The following is a 26197-nucleotide window of genomic DNA, read 5'->3' as shown; positions in this document are numbered from 1 at the left end:
AGAGAGAAGTTTGACTGTACAGCTCTTACAGTTAGTGATGATGTGGTTGAGAGCCTCTGGGTGAGGATGGAAAACAAAGGAGATGGTGTAGTGGGTGTCTACTACCAATCACCCAGCCAGGATGTAAGCACAGTTGAGTTATTCTACATGCAATTAGGAGAAATCTCTGGATGAGAAGCCCTTGTCCTTATGGGAGATTTCAATTTCCCAGATGTCAGCTGGGAATACCATACTGCTGTGATAAGCAGGCCTGGGAAATTCTTGAAGTTTGTGGAAGGTAACTTCTTCTCACAAGCACTGAGTGATCCAACTAGGAAAGATGCCCTCCTAGTCTTGTCATGTGTGACTAGAGAAGGACAGTATCAGGGGAGGTTCAGACTTCACATTAGGAAGCATTTCTTTATTGAGAGGGTGGTCGAACACTGGAACAGGCTTCCTAGAGAGATGGTTGATGGCTTCTGTCTGTCAGTGTTTGAAAGGCACTTAAACAATGCCCTTAATAACATGCTTTAACTTTTGGTCAGACCTCAAGTGGTCAGGCACTTGGACTAGATGATTGTCAATGGGTCCCTTCCAACTGAAATACTCTTTTCTACTCTATTCATTTTCAAGTACTTATCACTTGCATTCTTTTGTACTTAGCCAACATGGTTATTATAAATGCCAAGATCTCTTTTGTCAAGCTTAACAGTCCACACAGAAGAAAACATTTTATTAATGTAGAGTCCTTCCTGTCCCCTGCTCTAGTTAAGCCTCAGTTGCACTTTTATGGGCCAGCAACCTGGTATTAGGAAGTTCCATACTTCTTCAGAGATCCCTGGTCTTTATAACCCCGAACAAACCTGTATCATTAGCCAGTTCAACTTGTATTCACACCCTTTACCAACTCACTTATTACAATCCTGATGAGTATCTGTCCAAGCATCCGCCCTGTGGAATCCCACCATGACTTCCTCCCTTTCTGAAGATCAACCATTTCATCCTTGCTACATTTCCAATCTTTTAACCAATTACACATTGCTAATGTCCTAGGACTGCTTAATTCTCTAAAAGCTTTTGGAAAAGAACTCTGGAAATTCAAGCAAATGTTTTGAGAAAAGATGTAGGAATTTTGTCTTCTCTTGAACTGCCATATGTGAATAGCCATCTCCTGAATCACTTACAGAGTTCAAGTAATTGAGGAGAGCTGAGTATGTGCAAGCAAGTCTTTTAAACATACATGTCAATCAGTAAGGGGGTTTATAATTAGGCTGCAAAGGGAACCACCAGACATGTTGCCAGTACCAAAATGATCCGACTATTGGACGAGGGAAAAGCTGTGGATATTATCTACCTGGATTTTCGAAAAGCATTCAACACAGTTCCCCACAGGATTCTCATAGAAAAACTGGCTGCCCATGGCCTGGATGAGCGTACTGTCTGCTGGGTCAAGCACTGGCTGGATGGACGGTCCCAGAGAGTGGTGGTCAATGGAGCTAAATCCAGCTGGTGGCCGGTCACAAGTGGTGTTCCTCAGGGCTCGGTGTTGGGACCATTTCTGTTCAACATCTTTATTGATCATCTTGATAAGGGCATAGAGTGCATTATCAGTAAATTTGCAGATGACACCAAGTTAAGCGGGAGTGTCGATCTGCGTGAAGATAGGGAGGCTCTACAGAGAGGCTTGGATAGATTGGATTGGTGGGCCAACGTTAATGGGATGAGCTTCAACAAGGCCAAGTGCCAGGTCCTGCACTTGGGCCACAACCACCCCATGAATGGCTACAGGCTTGGGGAGGTGTGGCTGGAGAGCTGTCTGGAAGAGAAGGATCCGGGGGTTCTAACTGACAAGCACCTGAACATGAGCCGGCAGTGTGCCCAGGTGGCCAAGAAAGACAACGGCATCCTGGATTGTATTAGAAATAGTGTGACCAGCAGAAGTAGGGAGGTGATAGTCCCCCTGTATTCTGCACTGGTGAGGCCACACCTTGATATTGTGTCCAGTTTTGGACATGAGAGAGATATCGAGGTGCTGGAGCAAGTGCAGAGGCGGGCAACGAAGCTGGTGAAGGGCCTGGAGAACAAATCTTATGAGGAGCGATTGAAGGAGCTGGGACCGTTCAGTTTGAGGAACAGAAGACTGAGGGGAGACCTCATCACTCTCTACAACTACCTGAAAGGACATTGTAGAGAGGTTGGTGCTGGTCTCTTCTCATGGGTGATTAGTGACAGAACAAGGGGGAACGGCTTTAAACTCCAACTGGGGAAGTTTAGACTGGACATTAAGAAAAAATTTTTCTCAGGAAGAGTGGTCAGACAGTGGAATAGGCTGCCCAGGGAGGTGGTGGAGTCACCATCCCTGGATGTGTTTAAGGGTCGTTTAGATGAGATGCTGGGGGATATGGTGTAGGGGAGAACTTTGTAGAGTAGGGCTGATGGTTGGACTCGATGATCCCAAGGGTCTTTTCCAACCTAAATGATTCTATGATTCTATGAAAAGTAAATTTATTATTACTTTGGGGTTATTTGTGACTTCAGACGAAGAAAAAAAAGAAAAGAAAAAAAAAACTTCTTTGTTTACAAGTCTGCATCCCTCTCATTCTCATTCCTCTGCTGTAATGTTCCCTTTCTCTCAGGGGTTCAGCTGCCTGCATCCCAAGGATTCAAGGCTGAGCCCAAACACAGCAGAGTTACATAACTTTGGCTCAGAATTCTAAAAAAAATTGTTCAGTTCTGAGAAAGACTTCTGAGAAAAATCTGTAGAAAGATAAGAAACGAGACAGGGATAGGATGGTTAAAATGGGGATCAGTAACAGCTCAAAGATGCATGACAAAGTAATTCAAACCAAAAGGTGTAAGTTTCTCGTAGAAAAAAATGAAGGTGGGAGGGTCACCACCAGAGATCACTTTTTTCAAAGCATTAGTCTTGCTGGAGACAGAAGCAGACAATTCAACAACATTCCAGATCTCACCAACAGAGCTGTTGAGGCAGACTCTTCTCCTGACTGAAGCCTGTCTGGACAGCAAAGACTTTTGGGGTATTATATAAGGATGGTGAGCATATATATTCTCAGCCCAGTTGCTTATTAAGGCTTGGCTATAATCTGTGAGTGCTAGCCACTACATAATTACTTTGTATTTTTGCATTTAGCTGTGCAAAATATGTTGCTACGAGCAAGATGCTCAAGCAAGCCAACCTAAAGAAAAGAGGTAACAGACCGATGGAGAACAAGGTCAGCCTCAATTCTTTGTAGTAGGTCCTCTTGCCTAAAAAGCAAAGACTGAAAACAAGATCATCAACCTGCAACTTTACAGTGATTTTTGGAGACTTCAGCTCACTAGATAGGAAAAGTTTCCATTACTGGCAGTGTAACTTAAACACAGAAATCATTATTTCCAAGAAGTCAAAAATGAAGTTACTTCCTTTCAGAGAAAAGTTTAGGGATGCGAGTTATTCAGAAGTGACACTGTCCACAGTAGAGTCCTCAAATGATGAGCTTGGGAGATGCTGAAAGCGTATTACAAGGTTTATTGTCTGCTAGTTTGTAACTAAGGTACTATTGATCAGTATGCATTCAATAAGAATGTGCTGTCTCTTTAAGAAGGTACTGAGAGAAACATCAGGCATTTTTTCCTGTTCTTCTGAGGCTGTCAAATACTCCCAGCATAAGTACCCAACAAGGCAGAAATAACTCAGAAATTAGTCACAGAAGCACCTTTACTAATACTCTAGAGTACAGTCTGCCCTCTGGCATTTCAAAGGATCTAGAGAGCTGTATACCTGCAGACAACTTGTTTAAACCAGGAATAAACACTGATTATATTTAAGAGATGTATGGTGGCCTTCATACGAGAAGGCCTGGGTCCCAGTTCAAACTTCTCCATGCCAGAGCCATGACTATGGTTTACATAAGTCAGTGAAGTGAGACAGGCTTTACAGGCTCTTTAACAGTTCTCTACAATAAGACTGACTGTGCCAACACAACTTGACAGCTCCAATTGCTGTTGTACTGTGCCTGTTGTATCACAATGTTTCCACAGATCTAATGACTGCTTATTTACACTAACATGACTTTATTTACTTGCTAGAAAGAAGAGATAGACTCAACAGACAACAAGCAAATAGACAATGAACACAGGCTGAGGATCCTAGATGAACAGTAACATTTGTTTGGAACATTAGCTACAAAAAAGACTAAAATTTGCTACATGAATTAAGTAACTCAAAACATATCAGCTTGCTCTATGGATAACACAGGAACCGATCATCAACCATCAAAACAAATTGTTGCTGTCTGCATTTGATATGTGTGTTAGAACACCATACACACATGTAAATGGTGTTATTCCTGAAGGGCAATTATTTAATCTCAGTGAAACTTTTTTTTTTGCATGTAAAGTTATTACAGGAGAAAATACTTAGTAGTATGTACATGAAAAGTCACTTCAAGCAGACAGCTATTCTCATTACTTCAATAGCCTTTTGGTGCCAGAGTTTGATGAAGTTGGAAATGTTTATTGATATGACTGGCCTGTTAAAGTAAAAGCTAAACAAACCTTGATGCGAAGTTGCATTATACCCTAAGTGAACCATAAGTGCAGAAGAAGAAATAAAAGGACAGCAATTGAAGACTCAGTGGTGATGGCAACTCACATGGCAGACCTGTAAGTGGAGGCTCAGCCTGATACTAGCTTTTAATACGAAGGACAAAGACACCCCTGGTGAGCAAGAGGTAACAGACATGGTGGGGGGGGGGGCGATGATGGACAGGAAGGGGTTGAGCTGAATCTCTCCTCCACAACACCATCACATTTCATTTTCATGTATTATTGTATCATAAGCCTAATGTATACAGCAAAATTCCACAGCCTTGACTTAAGATGTGAGAAAGACCTGTGGAAAAGTCTAAAGAAAGATAATAACTACAGATAGACCTAAGACTATTTACACAGGATTTGCTGGTAGCTTATAGATTTAAGAGGAGATAAACCTACCACCAAGGAAAAGCATAAAATGCAATGGGGAAAAGACTCCACATGGCATGAAGAGCAAGTGTCATCAGCTGCTGTTTGGGTTGTCAGTGTTGGAGTCAGTTAAAGGTGGCAACTCAGCAACCTGGAGCACTTGCTTCAGGAGGCTGCAGAGGCTGACCTTCCTTCTCCAAAACAATGCTAGTCCAGCCAGCCGTGATTTTCTGGGTGTTGTTTCAAAGGCACAGTTACAATTGGGGTGTGCGTGTGTGTTCTTCTTTCTTCTTTTTTCTTTTTCTTTCCTTCACTACTACAGATCGTGAAAGGAAATGCAGGACTACATATAAAATAATATTTGCTAAGTGAACACTCAGAAATATGTAGGGTACTGGTATCTTCCACAAAAATGACTTTCAACACTTACTGTGCACACATGAGGCCAGTTCTCAAGCTGACGGAGCACTGTTGTGCTGAGCTCCTCCCAGTACATTTCCCGGTAGATCTGTGGCATCTTTGACACCCAGACACCACTGCTGCACTTGCTCAGAATCTCCTTAACACGACTTTGAACTTCACTGACATGAGCATCAGAAGGGCCAGAGGCAACACTATGTGTCTCCGCAGTGGATGTATTCAAGTTATCTGTTAAACAAAAACACAGCCTTGAAGTAAACATAGCCTTATCAGTGGAGAGAAAGACAGATGATTACCTACCTACATAAAAATAAAACATGGGAGCTGCAAGCATAACATCAACTCTAAAATGTGGCTTTCCTACCCAACATGGCTGTTTCAGTCACTTTCTATTGGAAAGAGCCATGGAAACCTCAGACATTTAGTAACTGACCTGAAGCTGTATTTTCAATCACTGTAGTTATTTTCATAAGACATTGCTAAATGTTTCTTCTGAAGGGATCCTGGAAGAGATTACAGAACCTTCAGACACGCTGATGCTGAGAGGCTGCACTGAGGTAGTGTCCCAAGAGGGACACAAGGTAATTTCTTTATGAGTACAAACACAACAAAGATACAGCAAAACACCCAAGGATGTTCTTCTAAATTCACACAGATGTACAAAACAGACCAATGATTTGCCTTTCATTCTAAGGTATGTCCTGAGGAAAAGTCTGAACCCAGCACCCAGCCTTTCTGTGCTATTGCACCCAACAAAGCCCTCCAGCAGAGCAGGGAAAGCGACAGCAACTGTCCAGCTACGTAGGACAGTTTCATGCATTGTGTGTAGGAGCAAGGCAGTCATTATCCCAGTTGGAGGTTCACATCACTAGCTTGCCTGCTCCCTCATCTCTACTCCTCTCCTCCCTTTGGAGGTGAGTGCTTGCTACCAGACCCAAAACTTCACAAATCAGGCTGACAGGTCTCCAAGAAAGCAACCATCATTTGACAAACCCATCAACTGCACAACTGCTGGGAGCCAGGCACACAGACAAGTATTTTCTGGACAGCCAGGTTAGCGTGCTGCTTGCTCCTGAAAGCCAGGATTTCATGCTCCTATACCAGATCCCTAGTTAGTGAAGGCAGTGAAGTTAAGAATACTCCCCCTGTTTCCAAGCTACTCACACTAGCTTTGCAGTTGGCTTTGACACTTACTACACAAGGATTTTCCTAAAAGACAGAAGTATACAAGCAAACACACACATTTCCCCAGCACCAGGCAATCAGAATGAGAAGGTTTACTCACAGAACTTGGTTTCTCACCCAAATCTATCTTCATTCAAAACAGGTACTAAGATGGATTTTTCGTAAAGTGATATCCAATCTAATGTGAGTAATCAATAAAAATTTTCTTAATGTGTAAACATACCATTTGAATCTATCGAAGAGCTTCGGGACAGGTGAACTTGCAACTCCTTCTGAAACCGTGGTGGGACAGTTAGTCTCTTCTCAGACCTAATATTGAAAAGAAAATTGCTTTAAATCACCCTCCTGGCTGTGAATATCATTCCATTTGCTTACAAGACCTATAAATAAAATAAAATGTATTTCACATACTTCTAGCAGGCCCCCTGCACAAAATCAGTACTCACAATGGAAGGCTTGGAAGACAACCTGATCAGCAGTAACAGGATAGATCAACAGGTAGTTTCTAGTTTTTTCTTATTATCCTAATTACTATGAAAAAAAAAATGCACAGTAAAAAGCCATTAGCAAGAGGAAAGCATCTAGGCCTAGTAACACAGTTGGTGGTCTTACATTTGTTATGTTCAGCCTATTTGGTCTTTTACCTGGATGGCATCTCAGTTTTGCTACTGAACATGATTATGCTCACCTTCTTGGTAGCCAAATCAGAGTCTTCAGAAAGTATCCAGCTTTAGAAGTCGGGGAACACCTAAAACTACACAGGAACTCAAGTTCTTTTTGTGGACGCTGTTGCTACCCTGTTTAACAGATTCCTCTCCGAAGTGCTCTCCCACCGAAAGGACACAAATGTCACGCTTGCAGGTGTTCTGAGATCCCTCAGAGAGCAGTAGCTTATACTGGGAGCACATGCAGCACAGTAAGTTCCTGACAATGAAGAGGTCACAGCAGTGTGTAGCTCACTAAGACCATTTTTTGAACACTCAGATGTGGAATAATTACATACACTACAAGCAAAAGCGAAAAAGAGTTGGAGAAAGTTCAAAGACCAGGATCAAGCACCTCCCAAAGACACATACCCAAGGAAGAACTGCAGTGGAGAAGTCACAGTGGCAAACACACCAAAACAGCTCTCCACAGAAGCATGGCAGGTTGCTGTGGTCACCAGGCATCTTGAGACCACAGCAACCACTGCACATGCACTGAGCAGGCTCTGCAGATGGTCTCTGCCTAAGGGGCCAGTAAGGAGATTGGTTACCTGTGGAGTTCAGGGACAACTCTGGAGGAAACTACAAAATTCACCAAGATTTCCCAGCTTCACCTGGGCTCTCAGAAGGTAGGACAGGGGTCAAGTATGATGCTGAGGCTAGTAGCAACAGGCAGTCGAGACTAACACAGTATTAAGGTGTCCTATGTGCCTCCACACTGACCTTTAACCAGAGCAGATCCACAAATTGGAAAGAGGCCTCCCACATTCACACCTCTTCAAGCAGCATCTTAAAAGGTTTAGCATGAATTTTTCTCCCTTGCTTTTTTGCTGTCCCCATAAGATGAAACTACTGCTCCACCATCAGCTATGGGGTGTCACTTGTACCAAAAATAATACTTCTGTTCTGGGTCACATCCCACAGCATTAGCAGTGAGGACAGCCAGTGCCCAGCACAGCATTTTCCAAAGCAGGAGAGGCATGCCCAGAAGTGCTGAGCAGCAGATCAACTACAAGCACATTTGTGAAACACAAGTGGGATTAGATTCAAAAAGCACAAAGGCAAAGTTGCCCACACGAAACCCAAACACACATTCACACCTTACACTTGTTGGGTATCTGAAAAGACTCTTCCAGTACTCCACCTGCATCACAGGAAAATCCTCTACCTTCTGGGCACAGCTCAGATCCACACACAAAGCACCAGCAGCCTCTTCTGAGAGTGTGCTGTGACTGGCCATGCAGACCCTGCAAGAAACCCAGGATCCCACCTCCCTATACATATATTTACCAGTATGGACAACTCCAAGCTGAACAGATACCCAAGGAAAAAGTCCCTTTAAGGGAAGCAGACTCAGAAGAGACTACTACCATTGCTAGGCTGGAAGGAAAACAATCCCATGAGCTAGCCACACGGGAAATGGAGACTGTCCTGCTACTGCTGTCTCCCAGTAGGAATCCATACCTGTGTTCTAATCCTCAGTGCCACATACCATTTCTACCACCTTAAGCCACACATCAGGTGCCATGGATGACATGAGTGCAAGGTAAAACAGCAGGAACAGCAGCAAGGTTTCAGTGAGGATGAAGGCAGATGTTCCCGTCTCAAGCCATGCCATCTGGAACACTTTGGAAAGGAACCTGGAACAGAGGACTGATGATTCTCTTATGTTGCAAATGAAAGCTGATTGGATTTGGGATCCTCGCAATATTAAGAGACTTCATGTGGTATCTTTCTATGCTTCCTGCTGTGGTTCAACAACTTCCCATAGAACAAAGTGGTGCTAACATTAGCTTTGAGCTCAGTTATTATCAGTTTCGAGTCCTGCAGTCAGGATCCTGTGATGCACTGCTTGCTCACACAGACCATAACGGTCTTCTCTCTCCAAAGATGGGATGGAACACAGCCAGCCAGCAGCAGGGCCAACACACTTCTCCCCAGCATGCAGGTATAGACAACTCAGCTGCCTGCAAGGTGACATGTTCCTCAGCTGCTAGAAATTCCTCCCAGCAAGAGGCCTCCTAGCCACACCAGCAATAAGAGAACATGTCAGCAGCCCAGCCCTTCACAAATGCCTGACTAGCCATGCAGCCCTGTCAAGCCCCCAGGCATGGCTGTAGCTAGGCAGCCAGTTACATTTCACTCCCACAGACCACCATCTCAGAGCAAAGGGAAGGCATGCCAATCTTTGCCCATCACCTTACCTTGGTAAGGCCCATGCCATCCAACTCTGCTTTTGGCCCTTGGCAGTGCTATCTCAGCAGTGGGGCCAGGTGGTGGCCAGCAGCAAATGCTGCCTGCTGGTCCAAGCAAGGGGGTCACCAAGCATCTCAACCTGTTCTTATGCATACTGTCGCTTTCCAGCTTAAAGGATCTCTGCAGTTAGCCTTACAAGCAAGGTCTCTCCCACCTTCTGCAGGTTTGCAGGTCCATGGCAACACACTCATGACATGAGTGATTGCTGCTATAAAGATAGCATCTCAGACCCTGCAACGGAGTCTGCAAGAAGGCCTGGGAGGGCAGCAGGAACCAACCTGGCACAACTGCAGCTACCTTCAGCATCTTCCCCTTGTCATCTGGGTGTGACAGAATGTGCCAAGACTACACAGTGGCAAGCCCCAGAAGCTGTAGGCATGAAGGTATCTCAGCGAAACACCACAGAGCCCTAGAGAGGTGTGGCTGCCAAAGTCTGTGTCCCAACGGAACTGCCATTTGCAGCCTCACTGTGTGGAGCACCAAGGCTAGTCAAACCCAGACAAAGCCTGTCACTGGGAGGACATCCTGACAAGGCAAGTAAGGCAAATATGCCATAGCAGGATGGAGGCCCAACAGAGAAGCAGAAATCGAAAGACCCTTAAGTACAACCCTGAGAGTACGGTTGTGCTTTGCTACCATTTCAGTAAATGGAGGGGCAGGACAGGTGTCAGAAAACAAATGCAGAGAAACTGCACACGGACAGTGCCTCACCTGAGACTGGGAAACAGGGCAGAGACAAGTTCTGTTACCTTCAGGACTCGTCTCAGTCAACCTGTGCTGTGAATGCTGAGCCACTCTCAAGGGCAAGTGCTGGCACCACTGCTGGAACAGTGTTGCTGAGTCTGTGCCAGCTACCTATGAGGGTGGTGTGATCCCAGCATTTCCGGGGATAATGCTCATTTGTACACTGTTTTGAGGTCAGGACATCCTGGCTCAAAGGGGCTTTCCCTCCCACAATTCCTCAAGCACAAGCAACCACAGCAGCTCTGGGGGCACAAAACATCCCCAGCAGCAGGGACATCAGCCATGGATCTGGCCAGTCCTGCTTCAGACTGGCCAAGTTGAAACAAAATAATCCAGTCACATGGGTCACTACACAACCTTGCATTAAAACAGAGTATGATCCTCTTCTCCATGAACCCTTCCTCTAGTACGCCCTCAAGCTAACAGGACAGCATTTGGACCCTTTGCAACAGCACAATATGTCTTCGCTTCCAGAACTACTTGAGCCAAAGCACACTTTACCTGTAGCTTCTCCTCCCAAGTAGGGCACGAACAGACACCAGAAACAAAAGCAGAACACTTACCTGAAAGGAGCTCAGGGGAACATGACAGAGAGAAACAAAGATGACAACACAAGATGGGGCACACTCCATTAGAAGAGCCAGAAGAGGGCTACCTATTTTTATTTCAAGCATTACAAAGCTTCAAGTACTACAAACCATATTCTGGCCTTCCAGCAACTAACCTGGAGAGAACTGAAAGTGGTTTTTTTGCTCTGCCTGTCGTGGAACAAAGGAACTCTGCCTTTCAGGGAAGTTCTACTTCAAAAAATCCAACTCATATGAACACACATAAAAGGGAAAGCCTGTGCACATCTGCTCCCACAACTCTATCATGGCAGGATGGCTTGGTGCTTCTCTTCTCTGCTGCAGAAACCTCCTCCACAGAACAGGGAGCAGAGCTGGTGAAATGTTTCTGCACTGCACCTCCACCCAGCTCACTTAAGAGCAAAAGAAGATTGGTTAGCTTAGTCCACATTCATGTCTTTAGGAGCTGTGGTGCAGACAAAGAGGCCCAATCTTGAGTCTCCCTGCTCCTGTCGAAGCCCCGGTCTCACTCTCCTCAATTGCCACATGCGGCATGTCTCTATTCCCTGGTCTCTACCTCCAAACCCTCATCCTCACACAGCCACTGCCAGCGCCTCTGGCTTCCTCACTGTTCCTGCCACTGCTCTCCTCTCACCCACCCCAGCTTTACAACCACTGTCTCCTGCCACCATCATTGCTCACCTCTGAGCTTCTCCAGACTTCTGCCTGGGCACATCCAAACAGCTGCTGCGACTGCACCAGCTTGACTGCCCATGACACAAGGAGCATCTCTGGCCCTCAAGAGGAGCCCTGCCCCAAGGCAAAGCCCAGCCAGATCACCCTGGCAACCCCAAGAGCCAGGATGCCTCCCCCTCCCTGGGGCACCTGCCCACTTCACCAGCACGCTGGGGAACCACCTAAAAAGCACAACCAGCAGGGCACTGCCATCACGAAGGGCCCCTTGCGGAGCAGCAGGAAGGTTACGGGTCAGTGCTATCAGCCACCAGTACAACATTACGCTCTCAGGCACAAAAGCTGAAGCGGCTGCTGCTCTCATGAGCGCTCCGAGCGCATCCACATCTGCCCCTCTGGCGCCCAGAGCCCTGAGGCACACGGGACTCACGCAGGCGGCTGGGGCAGGACGCGCCTGCTTTCTGTGAGTCTTCCAGAAAGAGCAGGCACCACGGCAGGATTAAGCTGTCACTCTGCTCCGTGCCACTTCACAGCTACGCTGCTGTGGAAGCGGCACACCGCTGCCATTTCCATTCAACACAAGGCTGACTTCTAACCCAGGCCGGTGACCTGCAGAGGATTACCACCACAATCACAGCTCCAGCGGACTTAGCGCAGCCACAATGAGGGAGCAGCAAACACTTTCTCGCCACCATCAGCTGATGGCCCAGGGCAGCCGAAAACAACACTGAAAGAGAAATGATGGGGCAGCAGTTGGGTAAGCCACCTGGATTAGAGTGGCTCAAAGCGGGCTGAAAACCAGCATGTACCGCTAACCCAGCAAAACTGCAGCTCCAGCCCTCAGCTCAGTTCACCCAAACACCGTCGGGCAGCTGCTGGGTCCGAGCACGCCGACAAGGGACACGAACACTAACGCTGCAACGCAGAAGTCAGGCAAGGGGTAAAGGACAGACAGCCACGACCCTCAACACGCAGCATCGCCCGACACCTACACACAAACCTCCTTCTGCTTTCATCGCGCCCGCCACAGCAGCTCCCTCCCTCCCGGGCCTGGGAAACAGCGACATCCCCCACACCTCTGCTGTGACACCTTTGGCCAGATTCCTCCCCAGAAGACGTGGGAGCAGGCCAAGAGCACAGGGGAGCTATGGCAGCATCCAAAAAGGCAAAGGGTCACCCGTCTCCCTCCTGGGTACCAACCCCCATTCAAACTTCACCTTCTGCAAGGGCAGGAGCCTGCATTCCCACATCCCAAAAGCCACCACTGGCATGGGCAGCATCCAAGGGCCCACCACACTTCACTTCACTCGCTCACACACGTGTGCACACACTGACCTGTTTACCACAGTGACGTGCCTCTGCATGGGAATTTCTTTAGACGGTCCGCTCCCAGCAGCTGGCGGCAAGGCAGACCGGGCACTCTCCATGGTGGGTTTCACCACTCCACACGCCACTCCTCTGCCTCGCGGAGGGCGAGGAACAGGCCTCTTGCTGCCTTCTTCTGGCATGCTCAGAGGCCTGGGCTGTCGCAAAGTTCCTTTGGGCTTTCCTAAAGAGTTTGCAGATGCAGCTGTGAGTAGTGCTCTCCTCCACCCAACCCAGAGAGACTTCAAGCACTGCAGGTAACTCCTCCAGGGAGCCCATACTTTTCCAAAAGACGGTTAAGAAGGACGCTCTCAGCCACCGTTGTGAGTCTCTGCTACAGCATCACGGCTCGCACCCAACAACTCACAAACCACAGTCCCACCACTGTGCTGCAGCAGGGAAAGAACAGGAGACCCATCTCCCCTTACCCTCTCGGAAAAGCCATGTACCTGTGAGGTGCCGCAACAGGTCACGTCTCAGGTGGAACCCACAGTCAGGTTGCCCTTTAGCACCCAACAGCACCAGCAGCTCCCAGAGGTGTGGCACATGCAGCCTAATTCCACCTCCTCGGTCACCTCCTGCGCCACCGCCCAAAGGTTTCTTCTTCTCTACCCTGGCTTGCAAGCACTCTCCTCCCAAACTCCCACCACACAGCAGAAGTTACCAAATAACACCTGCAGAGGAACACGCCATGCTGGCCTTCAGGCCACACCGGCATAAACAAGCTCTGCGCCACTTCACTCTTTACTTGCTGGCTGTACCACACCAGTTTTGGTGGGCTCAAACACTTCCAAGGGGTATTGCTGTGCAAGACAGTGAACCAATGTGTGTTTACAATCACTGTCGTTTAACTGGGATATGAGTCAACGGTTCAGCTTCCCAGCTAGAGGGTAGACGGTTGGCGTGGTCGCAGCAGAGCAAGAAGCAGCAAAGCCTTTGTTACAGATGACAACAGGGGAATACAAACAAACTGCGAGACCCACAGTTGCTCCAAGCTGCCAACTTGCAAGCAGATGGGCCTTGCCTGGGCCTGATCCTGGGAAACCACTGATGCAGCAGCTTCCGCAAAAAGGCACAGAATTACAAAGAGCAGACCCTGGGCATCAGCAATGACAATCAATGCACTTACAGCAGCCACAGGAGCTGCTGAAACAGGCACAGATAACGCTGCAGGGGCTCCTTCTTACTGTGACAGGTTAGCTCATCCCTGACACTCCACAATGGGCCAAGCTTGGCCTGCATCTCAGCCACATTTCTCACAGAAGCATGGACAGGTGGAAGTGAAGCCAAGCTTCCTCCATGAACTTTTTCAAGATCATTCATGTCGCACATATCCACTCAAGAAGGGCTTCCTCACTGACCATGGCTTGCAAGCACAAGCACCCTTGTTAACAACACTCCCTGATCCCAGGAATTCTTCACTGGGACCACACAACTCATGGCCATTAGTGACACAGTCTCATGGCCAAGGCTTTTGGTCCAGCAGCTGCACAGTTCTTTCACAAAGACAGGCCCTCCACAGCTGCCTGTGGCTTACCTGCCAAAGTGACTGGAGATGTGTTCTTTAGCCTCATCTGGCAGTTCACTTGCCGTCCCATTTTCCGCTTGGAACTTCTCTGCCGGGCCACCAGCTGAGTAATTGGCACAGTCTCGCTGCAAGCAACAGCATGGCAAACAACCTGGTTGGAACAGGAAGGGGACAGGGGGAAAAAGAGTCAGTCAGGCTCAGGCTCATCCACAGCCCTCAGAAGTACTTGTGACCATGTCCATGCCTGTAACTGCTGGGTGATGTGGGCCTGCAGGCAGTTCAGGAAAGGCTTCAGCAGCAGACACAGAACTTGGAGACCTCCCTTTCCTTTTGCAGTGCACCTCCAATCAGCAAAGCAGACAGCTGGAGCCTCTCTATCACCTTCCCACATTAGGTTGGGCCCCACCAGGGAACAGCCTGGTTTCACACTCCCATCCTACAGGAAAACCATCTCACTTTGCAGCACTGGGAAGCCAGGGGCTTCAGCATCCCCTGGGTTCTCCTGCCAAGGCTCATCTGAGGCTCTGGCACCACTCTGACCCTGCTGAGCTGGGCTGCTTCTGCCCCACTTACCAAAGACACAGCATGGACATCCTGGCTGCACAGATCAACCTGCAGGCACTGGGCTGGCCCCCAACAACAGCCCAGCCTTGGGCAAGCCCACGGCCACCTCCCCAGCCTCTTTAATGGCCTCTTGCCTTGACCTCCCATTGCCATATCTCAGCAATGCTGCCACAGGCCATCCCTTGAACAGATGCAGGAACCTTGCTTTGGCAAGCCCCCAAACCACATGCCTAGCATGCACTTTGCTTCACAGGGGAGATGCAAGCCCAAATTTTTGGGCCATTCAACTGCTAACATCCTGCAAAGGCAGCTGGATTAGTACTCTGTCAGGGCTCCACAAGGACACAGGCAGCCACTCAAAAACTGCCGAGTGAAAAATAGGAGTCTGTGGTCTCAGGGCCTCTCTCCATGGGTCTCAGCCATGCTCTGTGGTGGTGGTACAGGGTGAAAAAGGGGTCCTCAAGCACAGCACCAGTACCCTCATAACCACGGCCCTCAACAAGCACAAGGGTTGACAATTCAGCACAGGAGAAACTCAGGGACTTGGCCAGCACCTCTGAAACTTGGCAAACAGCAGCTCCAGACAGGAACTTTTCTCACAAGCAAGGCAGGACAACCAAAGCAGAAAAAACAAGTGCCAAGACAAAAAAAGCAAGCCATTGCTAAGCAGCAACAACTTGCTCTAGAGTTCTCCTCAGTCTCTCAGGCTGACCCAAGTAGCCCAGGGAAATATGGGCAATGGATGACAACACTAGGAACAAGGCAACACTCGTGGTGTCCAGCAGCGCACTCCAGCTTGTCCTTCTCCTCCTCCTCTGCACACCCAGCATCTGCACTGGGCTGGCTCAACCTACAGCCATTGGAGGGGGGGCCTCCCCTTCTGAGGGACAGTTCTCCCTTCCGAGGAGCTCCTGCTTAGAAATCGGATGGTGTACCCGCTGTGCAGTCAACACCTACGCAGAAAGCATACCAGCAGCCTCACCACGGCAGCGGTTAAATGTAAGGAATCACAGGAAAATTGAGGCTGGAAGACATCTCTATAGACCGCCTCATACACATCTCTGTTCAGAGCAGCATGAACTAGAGCTAGTTGCTCAGGATATTGTCCAGTCAGGAATGGAATATCTCCAATGATGGAGACTGCTCAACCACTCTGGACAGCTTGTTCCAGTGTTTAGCCACCTTTGCTTTAAAACAATGGGGTTTTTAATGTTTAAATGGCATTACCTGTATTTCACTTTGCTCCTGTTGTCTCTTGTCTGTTTACTGGATACCACTGAGAACTGGAGATGGAGTCTGGCTCTGTTTTTTTACTCCTTCTAACAAGTATTAATACACACAGATAAGATCCCCCTGAGCTTTCTCTTCTCCGGAACAAACGGTTCCAGCTCTCTGAGCCCTCTGTCAAAGATGTTCCAGTCCCTTCATCATCTTCACAGCCATTCACTGAACTTGCTTCAGTGTGTCCATGTCTCTCTTGTTCTGGGGAGCACAGGACTGGACACAGGTTCCTAGATGTGGTCTCACTAGGGCTGAGTAGAGGGGAATAATCATCTGTCCACATGCTGGCAACACTCTCCCTAATGGTCTCCTTTGCTGCAATGGCACATTGCTGCTCCCTGTGAACTTCATGACCACCAGAACCTCCAGGAATTTCTCTGCCAAGCTGGTTAGGCAGCTGGTTAGCCCCCAGACTGTACAGGTGCATGGGGTTATTCTTTCCCAGCACCAGGACTTGGTATTTCCCTGCACTGAACTTCATAGGGTTCCTGTTGTTCCACTTCTCCAGCTTGTTGAGGTTCCTCTGAATGGCAGCACACCTGTCTGCTTTACCAGCCCCTCCTATCATCTACAGACTTGCTGAGGATGATCTCTGTCCCATCATTTATGTCATTCATGAACATGTTAGACAGCATTTCCTCAGCATCAACCCCTGGGACACACCACTGGTGACTAGTCTCCTGATGGGTTCTGTGCAACTGTTATAGGAGAGACTGTCAAAGTCCCTACTAAAATTAAGATAAACACATCCAATGCTCTTCCCTCATCCACCCAGCCAGTCACCTCATTTTGGTAGGGTATTAGTTTGGACACATACAATTTTCTCTTCATAAATCCATACTGACTACTCCTACTTGCCTTCTTGTCTTTCACATGTCTGGAACAGCTTTCCAGGATTAGTTACTCAATCACCTTCCCAGAGATTGAGGTCAGGCTGATCAGCCTGCAGTTCCTCAGATCCTCCTTTCCACCCTTTCTGAAGGTAAGGGGCAATACTTGCTTTCTTCCAGTCCTCAGGAACCTCCCATAAATAACCGTGACTTTTCCAAGATAATGGCCTTGCAAAAACATCAGCCAATTCCCTCAGCACCTGAGGGTGCATTGCAACAGATCCATGCACTTGTGCACATTCAGTTTGTTTAAATGCTCCTTAGCCTAATCCTCTGCCACTGAGGGTAAGTCTTCCTTGCTCTGCACTTTCCCAGTGCTCTCAGGAGCCTTGGGACTGCTGATGACCAGTAAAGACCAGGGCAAAGGTGGCAATCAGTGCCTCGGCCTTCTCCATGTCCTTTAAGTCCAGGTGCCCATTCCCATTCATCAGCAGACTGACATTTTCCCATCATCCTTTTGCTGATGATGTACCTGTAGAAACCTTTCTTGTTGCCCTTCATGTCCCTCGCCAGAATCAGCTCCATATGGGTTTTAGCTTTCCTAAGCCCATCCCTGCACATTTGGACAGCGTCTCTATATTCCTTCCACCTCACCCAATTCTGCTTCTGCCTCTTGCATGCATGCTTTTAATGGCAGAGCTAAGTCAGGAGCTCCTTGTTCACCCATGTGTGCCTCCTGCAACCTTGCATTTAAAATTGTCACTTAAATAAAAGAGAAACTTGGTCATACAGTGGACTGTACCAGATTGAGTCTTAACTCATCTTTGTGAAAGGTGAACCTGAAATCCTTAACTCTTCACCCTTTCAGAGCTGTCTGTGCAACAACCTGTGCTCCATGATTTGATCATGGATTTGGTAAGGCTTTAGTGAAACAAAACACAGCAAAGGGTTGTAGTTCTTAATTTGCTGTACCTTCTTTCTTCTAGCTTTTCTGTTGTTCCTGTATTTTCTCCTGTGGTCTACAGTTAACCTGCTATTTTAAGGACTTTCTTCAGAAGGAGGAGCTCAGAACTGGCAGTGCTTTGGGAGCTGTTCTGAAGGTGATGACACTCTGTCTTCGTTTTCATGTTGCATGAAGAAATGCAGTCTTTCTTAAACCCATGCATACTTGTCTCTATATTCCTCCTAGGTTGCTTCTCTTTACACCCACCTCATGTAAGCTTCCCTTTTATAGTTGAGTTTTGTCAGGACCTCCTTGTTCATCCATGTGTTGCCTCCTGCAACCTTGGGGTTTTTTCCTGGCTTGCTGGGATGGACCATTCTTGAGATTGGAGGAGGTAATCCTTGAAAATCTACTACCTCTCCTGGACCACTCTTCTCTCCAGGACTGCATCCCATGGGAGTCTTCCAAGCAGATTCCTGAACAGGTCAAAGTCTGCTCTCCTAAAGTCCTGGCTTGCTGATACTGCTATTTGCTTTATTCCCCTCCTTTCAGGCTCCTGAACACCACTTGAACAACACTGCAGTCGTCACTGCAGCCAGAGCTGTCCCCAGCCTTTACATCCCCAACCAGTTCTTCCTTGTTTGTAAGAATCGGGTGCAGCAAAGCATCTCCACTCATCAGCTCATCACTTAAGTCAGGAAGTTGTCATCAGCACACCCCAAAAACATCCTGGCTTGCTCATGCTTGGCTGTCTTGTCCCTCCAGCAGGTATGGCAGTGGCTCAAGTCTCCCATGAGGACCAGGGCCTGCAAATGTGAAGCTTCTTGCAGTTGCTGGAAGAAGGCATCACCTGCTTCATCTACTACTTCTTGTCAATTAGGGCATTTGTAACAGCCAGCCACCACAACGTCACCCATACACTGGTCTGTCCACTACCCATAAACCATAAACTCTTGCTGTCTCATCACCTGTGCCAAGGCAGACCTCTGAGCATTTCCACTGCTCTCACACGGGGGCGTCTCACAGGAACTTCCCCTCCTTGCCATTCCAGCCTATCATTCTTCAATATCCTGCGTCCATCCACGGCAGCACACCAGTTGTGTGAACAATCACAACAGCTCTCCATGACCCCAGTGAGATCACAGCCCTGAACAGCAAGCAGACCTCCAGTTTCTCCTGGTTGTGTCCCATGCTGTGGGCAGTCATGTACAGGCACTTCAGAGATGTGTCCAGCCGTGCCCATTTCCAGAGAAGGGTACAAGAGCTTTCCTCATACTCCTGGCTAATGGGATGCACATGGGATGGACCACCTTCAGCTCTGCTCTGTTCTCAAGGTCTCAACATAAAAGATTTTTTTGTTCATACACAGTTTATCATAGTTTCATAAATGCACATTTTAACATCTTTGGTACATTTCAGGGTTTTCCTGTCACTAATGTCATAAGCTATTTTCAGCATTTTCTTCCCTTGTTTTCACATCACAGTGACTTTAAGTTTAGCAAAAATGATTGTTTGAGTTAGAATGAATTCAGATGTAAAAAGAGATGGGGTAGATGAATTCACTTGCAGCAGACCAAAGCAGTCTTCAAATTCCTCTTTTTGGCAGAGCCTAGTTATTCATGCAGAAGTCAAAGTCTTCTTAGAGGAAGGTGCAACCATACACTGCTTGTAAGTGAACATGAAGCAAAGCAAAGCAGGGTTCCTTGAAATGACACAACCACCTGCTGCAGGTACACAGTATTACAATTTGAGACCTCTTGCAGTGTTTTCTGTATACTGAATTTAAGTGGAAACTGGAGGAACACACCTATCATGTGAAGGAATAATTTTCAACATTCAACTTTCCTATATTCAAGAAGACTAAATCAGTGTTCAGTAGTAAGAGGAACAGAGGGCAATTTATATCATTGCCTTCCCAACACAACCAGTATGTTCAGCATCAGTTACCTAGGCAATATTCATCTCACACAAATTCTTCGATTTAAGGAGCATGTAACATGCAGCACTCTGAGATCAATTTGTATTATTTACTGTCCACTTTATAGGTTTGCTTGTTGAATGTATTTCTTGTGGCATGTCCTGGACAGCTGCCCTAGCAGTAAGGAAGGTCATTTTAGGACCGCCTAGCCTGCAGCCAGGATCAGCTGCTAGCAGTCCTCTGCATGTGCGAGAGTGTCTTGCTTTCCTTTAATCCCTTTGGATACAGTGGTGCAGGAAGAGGCAAGGGTCTTGGCAGCATTTTTGGAGGTCAGAATACTCCCAGAGCCAGAAAGAGAGACTGGTTGACTGTGTGCTCTTGCAGCAGGCTTGTCTGGAGTCTGAGCTATGCTGTCAGCTTATAATGGAGCTCAAATATTCTGGAGAGATGTGAATGAAGAGATAAGCACTTTACTGAAGTACTGCCCAAGTCCTGTATCAGGAAAGCAGTGAGAACAGTCCCAGGTAGCTACCAGCCCATGCCAGTGCATAACCACACCTCCCACCCTCTGGTCAGTGTCTGCCACTCCGAACAGCAGAGGGTCATCAAAAAGCAACGTGGGCTCGGTCTTTCCATCTCTCCTGCCTTCCAGGCGCTCGCAGAGTGCCTCTCAGTTGCTTCAGTCATGCAAAGCATAGTCGGCACTCCTAAACCAAAACAAGTCCTGCTCAACTACCTCAAGACTCCTGTTTAGTAGCTTTCTCCTTTTCCACCTCCTAAAGCTACGTTCCACTCACTCCTTACAGCTGCCACAGAGAAGGCACCACCTCTAGTGCTATCCAAGAGTCCACAAGGCTCTCAGCACACATCGTATGAGAGGATAAGCAAGGCTCTCAAGGGAATGGGAGGATACCAGATTACACCCTGCAAGGCCCGAGTTAGAAACAGATGGCTATCTGCCAGAGCCACCATGATGAGGGAGCATTAAACTGCAGCATCACAGATGTTCCCAGAGGTATTGCATTCATGTTACTGATATAGCTGTAGCCAATACAGGCTTGGAGCAAGCAAAAAAGAACCCCAAACTTGGCTACCTGCTGCAAAAGGGCAAATTCTGATGGTTGCAAAAATGCAGCAAGGGACCTTCTTGCTTAAAACCAGCCACATTTCCAGACACCAGCACAAAACTCAGGACACCTCTCATCACACTCTTCACAGCTAACCAGGAAGACCTACCTCTGAGCTCCCAGATGCTAACCCAACCAGCTGAGCCAACAAGGGACCTTGGCCTTAAGTGTTGTCTCTCCAGACCTGCTGTGACAGCCATACATTGTGCCAAACATCTGCTAGCTTTCTCCTCTCCCATGGTCTACACTGACTTCCGGTACCCAGACACGGCTCCAACAAGGGAGAGGCTTCAAGGTCTCTAATCAAAGAGATCATCTACAAGTCATGCAGCTATACCAACCATCAAGAGAATGCCTTCTGACTCAAAACCAGGAACTCCACACTATTGGACAAGGAGGCTTGTGGTCCTGGCAAGCCGCTTCCAAGCTGGCAGCCACCAGGAGACACAGGCTAGTGCAGCAAGGTCAAGGAATAAGGGAAAACTCTCCCATCACACTAATATTCTCTGCTCCACCTTCTCCTTGACTTCTTGTCCCTTGCACACTCACTAAACTGAGGCATTGCGACTTCTGCATCACGGCACCTCACTTGCATGGGCTCTCCCTCACCTTGGCAAGTCTTCACAGTCCTGCAATTCAATCCAAACACGACTGCTAAGCCTAAAGCAAGCACCACCAGACTTATAAGCAACAGCACTCACAACAGTTTCGCTGTAGGAAAAAGATGATGCTAAACCCCAGCCTGAAGAGATCATCAAGACACACACACGCAAGTTAACCTTCTTTAAGGTCCTAGGACAATCCACCAATATCCCTCCAGAGTTAGAAATGCTGAGACAGGGACCAGAGGTCTACAGTCACAGAAACCGTCTTTCCAGACAGAACTCCTGTTTCTGGGAAAATGCCCTGAAACCTTTCATCTCTTGTAAACGCAACTGCTCGGTCTGCATGCAGAGGCAGGAAAATAAGGGGCATGTGGTCTATGCTACAGCTTCCACTTCTCCCAACATTAATGCACCACACACATGCTACAGCACTCTTCTCAGAAATCCATGGCACAGGCAGAGGTAAACTCATGAACCATGCATGCTTTACAAATACAATAGCCATTTCTGAACTGTGACTGATTCTTACCTCTCCCATTTTGTTCCCTTCCATTCTGACCACTCCTGGGATGCTCTCCAAGTAGCCTTCCAGTGTGCCATGTCCTAGGTGCCTGAAGGGAATCCACTCGCCAGTCAGAGATTTGTATTCACCTTGAAGCTCTGACAAAGGTATGCCATTTTTAAAAGCATGAAGAACAGCTCGCAGTGTTTTTGCAATAAGTTCAGGCTCCTGCATCTTCACCTATACCCCCTTCACCCCAAAAGAAAAATAAAAAAAGCATTTTTACATACACAGGCTAAAAATACTGGCTTTTACTAGTCAACCTCCCTCCCCAAACAAACAAGGATTCAGTGACTCAGTGGCTCATCTTTGGACACTTCGATACTTCTGGGTACACTCGGGTACCTGGTCCTGCCAACCAAGCATAAAGTGGTATGAAACACACGGGACATGACACGGCCGAAAAAAGCAGCTAAAGGAGCACAGCAGCCCCTGTGCACGGGCTGGCCCTGCCAGCCAACCACCACAGACCACGTGGCCAGAAAAGGGGTGGCGCTGCCAGGCAATTGGCCACGTGTGGGGCCAGGACTTCCACCAAAAGTGGGGCACAGCCCCTCGCCCTCCAGCGTTGGCACCCAGTGCTCCCTCCCCTCCTGCCCCACGGTGACACTGGTTAGCTCACAGCTGCTCCTCCCTCACACGAACCTGCTCCCCTGCACCAATGCCCACGGGGTGCATGTCAGCTCCTCCATGGAAACCCCATGCACCCAGGCCACACCATGTCTTACCCACAGGCACACGATGCCTCAACTCCACAGACCCCTCTTCAAACAGAAAACCCAACAGAAATGAAACCTGCTCCCTGCAAACTGGCAGAGCAGGAGCGCCACAGAGTCACTGCCAACACTGCCCCGTCACACTGCCAGGTGACCACCCTATCCAGAGAAACGCGCGCCCACCCTTGAGGTGCTGGTAAAGGCTCAAGCAGTCCACTGCTTTACTTCTAACAGCGCCGTCCCCGGTGCCACAGGCTGCCTTCAGAAAAAGACTTACCTGCCAGCAAGGGCTCCTGCCCGGGAAGGCTGGGCAGCACAGGAGGTGGTTTCAAAGAGGGTGCCAGAACTACCTAAAGCCCTCCCACCCCTCCCAGCTCACAGGTGTGCGCACACTCAGGGCTCCTCCAGGGCCACCAGCTATGCTCATGAAATGGTGGGGAGCTCCAGGCACAAGTGCTGCTGGGCAGATGCTGCGCTCCTGGACAGGCATCCTTCTTGCAGGCGCTCACTCACGGCAGGGGCAGTCTCGCATGAAAAACCTGGCCGCCATGATCGCCGACCAAAGCCAGACAGAGCTCTCACATGACCCAGGACCAACCCTGCTCTCAAAGCATGTGTTGCACACAGGCTCAAGTCTTGGCACTGAGCACACTTGTATGCTTGAAACACCTTATCTTAACCCTCTAGCAACTAACTTGTGACACCAGCAGAGTCAGTGGTTCAAGAGAAGGCAGTGTTACTCTCCTCCAGCCTCTCTAGCTCAAGATAAAACAGGAGAGTCCCTCACCTCCAAGCACACAGAGGCGAGCAACTGCCACTCGCGTACCTGTGCGCTGCTCTCCAAATGGCAGCAGCTGCCTGAACCCCCAGTACCGCTATGCGGGACACCGCGTAAAGTTAGTCTGCTGCTCTTTGCAGAAGCAGCCCCTCTCCCCTCATGGTTTTCCTTTTTTAGAGGAAATCACCCTGGGCAACAGACTAAGTCCAAAAGGAAGAGAAATCCCAACCCTCAGCACATTTCGGACACCGTGCCACGTGTTTCAGTCCACACATGGACACTAACCCTGTCCCTACCTTCCTGCACCCAAGTTCACAACAGCCCAACTCAGGTGCTGGGCAAGGAGACACAGCATTAATTGCTGTTCTTCACCGTTCCTTGAACAGTTTTGCTTTATGCACACACAGCACTCTAACCTGACTGTGTCTCTCTGATTCTTACACACAGGTACACCCACACACCTACACCTATGCAGACAGCCCTGCATACACCTGTGTTTACACATGCATGGTTCCTTACCCCAGCAATTCCTGCCTTTGTCAGTCCAGTGTGTTTCACCGACTGATCGTGGAACAACCTCTGCCACACCTACCTTCACAGCATGCCCTGCCCAACTACAGGCCATAGCATTACTGCGCCCAGAAGGAGGAGCACACATTGAACACATGCACTTGCACACCTCCAGACAGCCACGGGCAGCAGCCACGCTAGGCATCTGGATCCCTCCCTCGTCCTTTCAGAGACTTAGCAGCTGGTGAACACAGCTTCACAGGATGCCCCCCAAAGAGTGAGAAGAGTTGGTGGTCACCTGCCAGAAGGAAAAGATCCAGGAAGTTTGTATCTTCTTTGGACCCACTCAGTGTCACAGGGACATCACGTGCTGGACACATGCATAAGCGGTTTAAAGTTTCAATTGTATTAAAAAAACAAACACCCAAACACTGAGAAGTACCGCAAAAAATGCATTTTGTTTGCAGTTGTGTTCCAAGGCACATACATGCAAGAGACATGGAAAAGGCAATAAGAAGCATTACTTGGTCCTTTCTCCCTTTCTTTTAAATAATATACCCAAATCCTTATTTTGTTAATATGGCTCTTGAAAGTCCTCTTACCTGACCCACCTGAATAACTTACTGCTCAGGAGAAATTAATGCAATATCCATTACAGCTGGGCAAAGAGTGACAATGAAGAGAACCTACAATAACCTGGGAAAGCAGTCTCAAAAGTTGATTCAAAAGATGAAACTTCAACAGAAAAAGAAATGGGGCAGGGACATGGGGGGGATGACAGCAAGCCACCATCAGATAGCTCTGCAGTACACCAATACAAAGGAACTGCGGTAGATCAGATATAGCAAACAGGATACCATAAAATATATCCTCCTAAATTACCTTATGAGGAGCAGTCAGGAGGACAATTCACTTAAACAAGATGACAGATACTAGGGTACAAAGGTTAAACTGAACGCAGTCTTCAATTTATACCTGAACAACATTCCCATTCCTATAGCTAGTAACAATGCAGAAGATTTGCAGTGCAGCAATGGTGACAATAAGTAACACACCGATACGTTAGCAGAAAGCCACATAGGTCAGAGTGGCTTCTGAAGCTTTCTTAAAATTCTTTTCGTGGTCAGCTGCTGTAAGGTTATGTCATTCTACAGTTATGCCATTCACCCAGCAGCTCAGTCTCCAGACGGGAGGACATTTCACTGGAAACACAGCCCGAGGAGCCTCTACCAGTAAGTCAGGGCACATCGTTCAAATGAGTCTTCTCCAGCATCTGAACAGAAACTTTTTGCAGTAACGGACAACCAGACTCCAGTTGCAAAACGGTCTCCGTGCCGCAGATTATTACTCAGGCTAACAGAAAAAGGAAGTGAGGATAGTTTTCCTGCTGAGAAGGATGAACTCCCCAACAGCCACGCAACCCTGCAGAACACAAGTCTCCTCTGAAGACAGAAAGTAGCCACTAACCCGCTGAAGTCCGGACACTTCCTCCGTCACAAGGGAGAGCCACAGAGGAGAAGCAACCTCCCGCGGACCGGCAGAGCCTGCCCCACCGCCCTGCCGCTCCCCCCAGCCCCTGAGGGCTTACGCCCGGCGGGGCTCCGCCGTTTCCTTACCACCACCTCAACCCAGGGGCTTTCAGGCACCAGCCAAAGTCTCTTCCCCTGTCGTCGCCGCCGCCGCCGCGGGCCGGGCCGGGCCGGAGACGGGCCGAGCGCCGCCGCCTCCCGGTGACGGGTCGGCGCAGCAGCACCGCCCGCTGCCCTCGCGCCGAGGAGCGGCCGCGCGGCCCCACCCAGCCCCTCCCGCTCGCACCCGCCGCCGCCAACCGCGCGGCACCTGCCGCGCCCCCGCCCCGAGCCGCTCGCCACGCATGCGCCGGGCGGCCGAGCTGGCGCCGTTGCTCCGCCCGGGCCGGCCGGCGGCGCGTGCGCGCCCCCCGCCTCCTCCCGCCGGCG

General features: G+C 48.6%; 1 protein-coding gene across 8 annotated transcripts in view; it reads right to left on the bottom strand.

Moving 5' to 3' along the window:
• The window catches only part of TDRD7 (tudor domain containing 7), a 53184-nt gene extending 27188 nt beyond the window's left edge, over nucleotides 1-25996 (bottom strand). Inside the window, exons 1-6 of one of the 8 annotated variants that reach the window (XM_074813792.1) lie at nucleotides 25215-25994; nucleotides 22203-22424; nucleotides 14415-14556; nucleotides 12848-13061; nucleotides 6773-6858; nucleotides 5375-5592 (exon numbers count right to left, since the gene is read on the bottom strand). In XM_074813792.1, the coding sequence (XP_074669893.1) occupies nucleotides 5375-5592; nucleotides 6773-6858; nucleotides 12848-13061; nucleotides 14415-14556; nucleotides 22203-22409 (867 nt within the window). In that variant the 5' untranslated portion in view covers nucleotides 22410-22424; nucleotides 25215-25994. Of the gene's footprint in view, nucleotides 1-5374; nucleotides 5593-5797; nucleotides 5868-6772; nucleotides 7230-12847; nucleotides 13062-14414; nucleotides 14557-22202 lie in introns of those variants that run through there. The other 7 variants (XM_074813793.1, XM_074813791.1, XM_074813796.1 and 4 more) reach the window with 7 other exon arrangements.
• Nucleotides 25997-26197: the final 201 nt, after the last annotated feature.

This window comes from Strix aluco, chromosome Z, assembly GCF_031877795.1.
Source record: "Strix aluco isolate bStrAlu1 chromosome Z, bStrAlu1.hap1, whole genome shotgun sequence".
Classification (NCBI taxonomy): Eukaryota; Metazoa; Chordata; class Aves; order Strigiformes; family Strigidae; genus Strix; species Strix aluco.
This window is presented reverse-complemented; position numbering and strand designations above follow the sequence as displayed.